The sequence below is a fragment of the Prionailurus viverrinus genome, chromosome C1 (assembly GCF_022837055.1).
Source record: "Prionailurus viverrinus isolate Anna chromosome C1, UM_Priviv_1.0, whole genome shotgun sequence".
NCBI classification, from domain to species: Eukaryota; Metazoa; Chordata; class Mammalia; order Carnivora; family Felidae; genus Prionailurus; species Prionailurus viverrinus.
The window spans coordinates 85,618,110-85,627,117 of record NC_062568.1 but is presented as its reverse complement, the minus strand read 5'-3'; the positions used below and the strand labels follow the sequence as shown (position 1 = coordinate 85,627,117).

At 31.5% G+C, this 9,008-nt stretch overlaps 1 protein-coding gene across 1 annotated transcript in view; it reads right to left on the bottom strand.

The window, feature by feature from the left end:
* Positions 1-4,194: 4,194 nt before the first annotated feature.
* Positions 4,195-9,008, bottom strand: part of LRP1B (LDL receptor related protein 1B) — a 1,903,200-nt gene continuing 1,898,386 nt past the window's right edge. Inside the window, exons 90-92 of the mRNA XM_047873645.1 lie at positions 8,687-8,831; positions 5,797-5,895; positions 4,195-4,335 (exon numbers count right to left, since the gene is read on the bottom strand). Of these exons, the coding sequence (XP_047729601.1) occupies positions 4,195-4,335; positions 5,797-5,895; positions 8,687-8,831 (385 nt within the window). The remainder of the gene's footprint in view (positions 4,336-5,796; positions 5,896-8,686; positions 8,832-9,008) is intronic.

The window sequence follows — 9,008 nt, the reverse complement described above, 5'->3', positions numbered from 1 at the left end:
TACATGTACAGCACATTATGAAGCACATGTTCCTGGGCCCCTGGATATTATCAAAAACTAAATGTTTTTCTGAATAAAACTACTTCTGTAGTTAATTAACTTTATCTTTTCCTCGATGTGTTAGCTTTTTGGATATGTTAAGTTAGCAATGGAATTGGTAGCAGAAGTGGAAAATTAACTATTTTCTGGCTCTTACTGTTTTTGTCACATTCAAAATACATAGAACAAAATAATTTTTTTTTTTTGCTGTATTACCCAGTAGTCAGCTTCACAAAAAGTGCTTGAGTGTCTCCTTTTCTTATAAGTTATAATTTAAGGATTTCTATTTAAACAATGACTCTAATTTACATTAAATTATATCATCTACTATTGAGAAAATTTTCCATTAAATAAGCTGATGAGAATTGGAATGTGGCGTAAGATGAAAAATACAGCTTTCAAAAAGTGGTCAGTTAATATTTTGCTCAAGTCTGTGGGATTCTTTGTCTCTTAATTTAAGTAAAACTGCATGAAAGAGTTGACTCTGTAAATAGTAGTAGTATTCTTAGAGAGGAATCAGATTTTATATCCAGAGTAGCTATGTGAAGATATGGACACAAGAAAGGATAAAGAAAAATAAGCAGTGTATTTTTTTCTATTCCCTTCATCACATGTAGCAATTTTTCCTGTTAGGGTTTGGAAATTGTGGATATTTTGCATATTATAGTTCATTTATGGTAGCTATAACATACATTGAATATTGGACTTCATATATGAGTCATCATAAAAATAGAAAGTAACATTCCTACAAAAAAAGTACAACCTTAAATCTCAACCTCAAGAACCAACAAAACAAGCATATAATCAAGCACAAAACAAAATAAAACAATCATAAATGACATTAAATGGCCACAAATAAAAGTTACATCAACTAAAATGGCCCAATTTACACAAAATTGTAAAAGTTTCCAAGTGAAACTTTTGTCCCTTAGTGATGCTTTTTTTTTTTTAATGTACAGGCACTTTACTAATACCAAATTTCTATAACTCATGCATCATAAGCATTAAAGACTTAAAAACTTGGGAGTGCCATTATTTTGATGCTGAGGGTTAGCTGTTACAGCTGAGACTTTTTTAATAGTGGATGGCAGAACATAGCTCTAGATCATCTGTTCTAAATAAAAGTGCAGTTTTGTTCCTCAGGAGAAGTTTGGCAAAGTCTGTAGGCATTTTGGTTGTTGAAACTTTGGGTGGTACTAGTAGCATCTAATGGACAGAAGGCAGAGTCCTGCTAACTATCCAACCTTGTAAAGGACAACAGAGAATCAACTGGCCCCAAACATCAAGAGGTTTAAAACCCCTACTTTGGATGAATAATCATTTGGGTAGAAAGGAGAATTTACAATGAAGCACCCATTTTTAGAAAATATGTTCCATCAGAGCTCAAAGGTATATTTTAGGAAGCATTTTGGTGATGGCATTTATAAAGTATGGTCACTGTGGAGGAGAATTATACACCTGAATTTCTTGCATAAGAGACTTGAAACAAAAAGAGCTAGAGCTATATAAATAAATTTAAGTAGTTGAAAAAATATCTTTGTCCTGTAAGGACTGAAGGCAAAGTAACGGCAGAAAGAAAGACAATGAACTCTGATGCAGACTTGAATGAACTAACATGGGATGGTGAAGCATAATGTGGACATAACGACCTATGTAGATGGAATGTAGGGGTTAAAAAGTATCCTGAGCTCTCTCAACTATGGCTTTCATCAATGTCCTAGTGAGAAAACAGGTCATTGTGCCAGATTCTGAGTGTTGGTTTGTTGGTTGTGTATCATATATGATTTGCTAGATATTTATACCACTATTAATTGTATTAAGATCACTTCAGTCTATAGGTTCTGTTTCTTTCAAATAATAATTTCAGTTACATTTATAAAGCTCTGATACAAAAAGCCCCTTTAGATAATATAACTAACATAACTCAGTGATAGCTTCAGTAAATCAGACCCACCTATATGTACTTCTCCATTCCGATACTCCAGGTAGGCATAGCAATAACCATTCAAACACAAAACAACGCCTAACTAGCATCTAATGGAATCTGAGTTTTGCACAAAGTACACTTTTTGAGAATGGGAAGGGCAGAAGAGTTTTGGCTTATTTCAATACAATTGTCACACTACTGGATAAAAAACCTACCTCTCTTTCTATTGCAATACAAGAGTCCGCAATAAGCAATGTAAGATGGAGGGAAATATAAAGTAACGAAAATGTTTCTGCTTCAAGAAGAGAGAAAATGCTTTCTCTGTTGTGCTTTTATAAGTGATGTAATGAAATCAATCCTACCCCAGAAAGTATGTTCTAAGGATGTAACGAAATTATGTCTCATGTTTACTGAAATAGTTTCCTAAGAATATTACACTGCACAAAGAAAGGACTTTTCTTTTAAAAATTACCCAACACAAGCACTTAAATATGTAGAATTTCATTTAAATAAGTCAGTCAACAATTTTTTATAAAGTATTTAACACTTCATTGTAGAAACATAGGCAAAATGACTATTATAACCAAAATGAAAAATACTGTTCAATTTAAAAAATGTACTTAAACAAGAACCTGAAAAAGTTTATGATATGCATAACATCGTTCAAGCAAAATTGCACTAGTATTACATAAATCAATAGTTTATAAAGGCCTCAATATGGCAAAGTTTAGAAATAGGTAGTATGCATGCACATAGTACAACAAAAAGTCTCTTTATAAAACAGCAGTTTTTTTTAATGCTTGTACAAAGGGATAAAGAGCAACCACAAACATATTTCATCTGTTAGGTTAATACATTATGACAGCTAAAAGTCAGTCATGTCTATCAGAGGAACAAAAAGCCCTCTATACCTTGTGAATAAATCTTTTGTGCCTTTAAAGATATCTGTATAAAAATGCTATCCTTTTTATACAACTTAAATAAATTGTACTTGTTTCAATCAAAATTTGAAAACAAACAAAAGAGTGAATGGGGTCCATGTGTTTTGCATAAACCAAAGAAACCGGAGTACCAGAGTAACTGGTCAGCATTTCTACTCTCCACCTTTGAGTTGGGGTAGATAAGTTTTCTTCTATAACTTGGAAAGTCCTTTAAGAATACATTTTGAGTAGGGCAAGTGATGGGTTAGCCATATTGTGTATTGAAAATATTTCCCAAGTACTCTACATGGCAATGGCTGTTTTGCCGTTCCTTTTGACCTAGCAAAGAGAATGCATTCACATAATTGAAATTCTGTCATCAATTTGTGTGCTTATATATTATTGTTCAGTGTTCTGTGTGGTAAGGGGTTGGGTTAATCTTCCACAAAATGCACATGACTGGGAAGAACTTCCTAAGGCATGCGTACCCAATGCCCTGTTGTGCTCTCTGCTGGCTGTTGACCTCAGGACTGAGGGAGAACAAAAGGTCTTATCCCATAGCAGGTGTGGTCTTTCCGCTTCTGATTATATTTTTTGCTATGTTCTACCACCTAAATATAACTATTGTTTACAGGGTGTATATGTTTAGTATATCACATAGAGTACACTAAATTTTGGCAAATGAAGTCGTATGTATCCATGCACATTATTAATTTTATATGTTTTTAAAAGTTTTTCCTCAAAATTCTCATCTATCATGTGGCAATCTAAGGCTAATTTCAAAGCAGGTGAGGCTGGACTTGTGAGGGCTGGATATTTTTAGCAGTCTGAATCAATCTTAATGGGCACAAAGAAGAGAGTTGACCATTCAATCATTCTTCCATCAATTTAAATGGAAAAATAAAATGACATTGTTTTACAGCTTCCAGATCATACAGTGAAAAAGTGCAGAGATTCTCTTTGTTGATTAAATAGAACCAAAAAAGTTCATACAAAATAGATTGCTCATATTCACACTAGAAAGGAATATGTTGTTTTTAATTTTAACAAATTCAAAGGTGAATCATATCAGCAGCATTGTTGTAAATTGTATTGTAGTGCAGTTCTTTTTCATAAAAATACCATACAAATGGTCAATCAACAGTCATCAGCAAAAAACAAAACCCAGAAAACTCAGAAAACAATTAACCAGGAAAAAGATAAAGAAAGAGGTAATGCTGATGCCAAAACAAGTAAAATACTATTGGAACATACAAAAGTCATCCTTATATTTTATACATTTATACAGCATATAAAAGGTATAGCTGATTATGCCACTGTCTCTCTTATCCCAATTTCTATTTTCTTTGGAAGCAGTTCTTTCCTTTCATCAACACTTCCTAAGGAGTTTCGACAGTTCTGCCCATCCATATATAATTTTGCATACACTGGATTGGAGTAATTTGTTGGCTGAAGGAGAGAAAAAATAGATAAATACAACTTTATTATCAGTTTTGAACACATTAGTTATTTTCTAGGATATTTGTCTTTTAATGTTAACAACATTTATAGGAAATACATTTAATTTGCTAAATAGTAATTATATAAATGTAATTTAAATTCTGTTGACAGGCTTTATTTGACTTCTGCATGGTGTCAGATTAAAACATAATTGTACATTTTTCAGGTAACTTGGGAATCTAAGTGGAGCTTTGACATGATAGTAAAAGCCCAAGGATATCTTTGTGATAACAATATTCACTGAGACTTATTTAAAAGTGTAAAACATTAGACCAAATCATCACATTTCCAGTCAATGTGTTTGTCCCCTTATTGCCATAGCAGCAGCAGGAAATATGTGTTTACAGAAAGTCATCTAATTGCTTGAGGCTTATAATTTTTCACTATGAAGTCAAAAATAGGAAACAAAGAAAATAACAGTAAAGTATATTGGTGGAATAGACTTTAAAATAAAGACAATATTTTTGCTTCAGACAACCTATATGTATTTATCACAGGAAGTATTTTGGATTCTTTCAAGGAATTGTGAAGTCCAGTCTTCTTAATTTTCATAGATAGAGCGCTGTGAAGTGGAATTGAGACATGCAGAAGAAGTGATCTCTTTCAGTTGAAAAACATGCAATGTTCATGATTTTATGAGTTGAAACTTAACCCAAGAATTCATTGCCTAGTCTTTGTTTAGTTTTGTTTCGTCTTCCCAAAAGCAGAACACTAAATCTTAGTTACGAACAAGAAATATATAATCTTTGAGTCATGCGAATGAGACAAACATGATAAAGAATGAGAATGGACAACAGCTGATGGGAGAGAGGTACAAGGGAGAACATATGCATCCCTAGGAATCTTGATACCCCTATTTTATCCCTCTTTCATCCACCATGCACCATGTAACTGTAGACTAAGTACCTTCCTCTAAAAACTTGTTACTCAATTAAAAAAAAATGTTTAAGAAGGGTTTCATTAGACCATTTCTAATTTCTCAATATGACACCACATTTTGTAATATATTTTTATTTAATTGGATATCAAACTTGTATCCACTCAAGAAAACATCTTAATAGGAGGCAAATCAAATCAAACATGAATTTCAGTTTAAATTATTTAAATTTCTGACTAGAGATTTCTTAGAATAGCCAATACTCATTTTTATTGTTAAAGTGCTGTGACATTTTCAAAAGCAGCAGAAGAGGTATTTCTACTTAATAGCTTGTCTAAAATGATAACATGTCTTATATATGATCTTGCATAGGCAAGACATAAAACATAAGTCCTGATTTTAATGCTGTTTTGAAACCTCTTGTTAATTAAAACTCAATTAAAGACAGCCCTTATCTACGTCTAGCCATCATCTTTCATTGTGAGGGGTTCTGTGATGGAATGGATATGGAATAATGAACTTTCTTCTCTCACCCCAGCAGTAAGTGGTCCTTTCAAATCAGAGTTTAGGTAGATGGGCGGCGCTGTGTGTGGAAGCTTGAAAGCGCTGGACCCTCCCCCTATGTACCTGGCCTGTATGTAAACAGAGAATTTTAGTTTCTGATCTAATATCATGGAATGATTTTCATTAACATAAACTCATATTAAGTCATAAAAATAGTATAAAAAAATCATTAGCCCTGGGGCATGAACAGTGCATGCATAGTAACTTTAATAGATTAAGAAAAAAAAAACTATTAATATTGGATCTGTGCTTCACAAGTAGACATTTCTATTATGTGCAGCTTACTGATAGACATGCCATGCATCTAGAGACCTCCATTCATTTCTATTTATTTAACTTCATCCTTCGCCCATTCTTAAGACTTAAATCTCTGACTGCTTCTATTTGAAGATTCATCACCACTGTATATTTAAAAAAAATTAAAAAATTAAAAATTTGATATTTAAAAAAAAAATCTGTTTTGGAAATCGGGCTTTCCAGATGGATTACTATTTATACTAGTTCACTGAGTCTTCATGCAAAAATACTGACTTTAGAGTTTCCTGGGTCTAGGGGCAGAATTAGCCAGTCTGGTACACTCATATTCAGGATAGAGTATTCATTAGTGGCCCAAAATGGGGAAAAGTACTGGATGAAAAGTTGAAGAGCATACAAATATTAATGAATATACATACTCTAAAGTATGTTAAAGGTGAATTGAAAAAAAATTAACTATCAACTCTTAACATTGAATAACACAAAGTTTGGACAAGGGCAAGGGTCTCAGAGAAAGATTTTAAGTATAAAATTAGGTCAATATTGCCTCTTTATTTTCCTCTATAAAGATCTCATTTTTATAAAAATATTGAAAATAAGTAAGGTTTGAGATGAATTAGTAAATACTAATTTCACTTTTTTTTGTAATTTTCAAACTATTCTCTAATTGCCTCCATAGGCAAATCTTTTTATTAACTTTATTTACTATTTCAGTTATTTTGATTAGAAGGTATGATTGAAATATAAATTTTATCCATTTTGAAAATAATGAAAATGACTGTTCTATAAAATCATCTTTATGTGTTACACAATTTTTATGTGATCACGTCATGACTCTACCAAACCACTGTGACACAGCAAATACTCTATGAAAAACATTTGATCATTAAGGTTGCTTTGGTGTGGCCTTCTGCTTTCCAAAAGTGTTTATACCTAATAGGACTAGCTGTGTTTTTTGCAGTTACTTCTTAGGCAACAACTCATATTTACATTTCAAAAATCAGAAGCTAACTAGACTCAGGCATTTAAGTCGCATTAAGGTAATTTTGGTCAATCAGTCAGCAAATTGGTAAATAAATATTTACTGAGTGTTATGTGCAAAGTACATTAAAAGTATATTTGAGGGGCACTGAAGCATAGTTTTTATCTTCCTAGAGTAAATGTGGAAAAATTTTTAAATGGAGTACTGAAAAGCTATTTTCTTTATCCAAAATTTACCTAATTCTATCACCAGAAATAAAAATTATGGGGAAAATGAGAACTCTCCTTCTTATGAAAACTATATAAAGTAGGTCCTTATCAGTTAATATTATACTTACACTGTACTTTTTTTCCTAAGAAAAATTCAAAGAATATGAGAATTCTATTATTTAAGATGTCTTTCTTCTTCATAGAAAAATTACCAAATACTAATGTGCACAAATTATATAGACTTTTAATTTTAAGTAGAAAACACTGACACTTAGGTTTCCAGGATTTATTTCACGATTTAAAATGTGGGAGTTAGTTAATGAATTAATAATTAATGTAAATTTATTTCTAATTAGGAAAAAATCACTACAATAGCCTCTGATAGTGTAAAAATTTATACATGCAATAATAATTGATTCCTTTTCAGAGAAACAAATGTTTGACCATCATTTTCAGGCTTAGAGAGTGTGGCCATAGATTCAGAACTAGCTTGAATGAATGGGACAGTAATTCAACATCTTTGGGAACAGCTCTTGCTATGAGTGCAAAACCATTTGGACATAGATTGTTCACTTTGATTATTTACAATATAAAGTTACCTTTTGGACAAAGCACTTGTAAAATATCAGAAAATAAATAAGTATCCAATAAATGAATGAATAAGCTAAGGAAAATCATTCTATAATAAGCAAAATGATGCTCTTAATTCATAATAAAATATTCTATAATTATCATGCAAAATATGAAGATAATACAGCATAGTGAATCTTAACAAGTTTACTTTATCTGGAGAATTGCATCATTTATCTATTTCTCTTAAAAAGTGCTAATCTGAGCATACAATAATCACAGAAACTTTACCCAAAAAAGGCAGATTTTTACACTATGTGTATCACAACATTACCCAAATTAATAGGAGGGCTATTCTAGTGGATAGAAAAAATATTTTAGAAAAGTAATTTGATTACAAGCAAATTCAAGGACACAGCTTAGTTGAATCAATGAAGCACTACTGGAAATAAAATACTTATTGTGACAATGAAGTACTGCACTCTTCTTATTATTAAAACATAAATCAGACAGTATTTTTCTACTACGCTGTATATATAGATGTGCTAGCATCTCAACATATTTGAATAAGACATTATTTTAAGTAAATTATACTTATATAAACAAAATGAATGAATAAATATGTATTTTCCAAAACATGTTATCTTAACTTCATGCTTCAGGTGAATGCAGTCCTTAATTTTATTTTTTCTTTAAAAGAGACTGTAACATTCAATGCATCCTAAAGTTCTTTACTATAACTTCAGATAAAAGAAATGCTGATAAAATTAAGGACTGTATTACAGATAAGCAACTCAAGAATGTTAGTGCTTACTGTCTGTCCATCGTCTTAAAACATATTACCTTTGTTGCATCTACCATAAACCCAGGATCTAAAAGACCTCCATCGTTGTGATCATGATCCACCTCATACATGTTATAAGATGGATTGCCAATTTCTACATTGATTCCTCCATTGATAATAGGCTGTCTTCTAATAGTTTTTGTCCTAGAATATGTGAACATTAATGTAAGTTGTCTCAGTATTACGATCATGATACATAAAACTATCATATTTGTAGATTTACTGTCTTATTTTAATATAAATCACAGAAAGTTAAATAAAGTGCAGTTAAAACAAATGATATTTTCAAGTCATGGAAGGACAAAAAAAAGTCTAAATGTG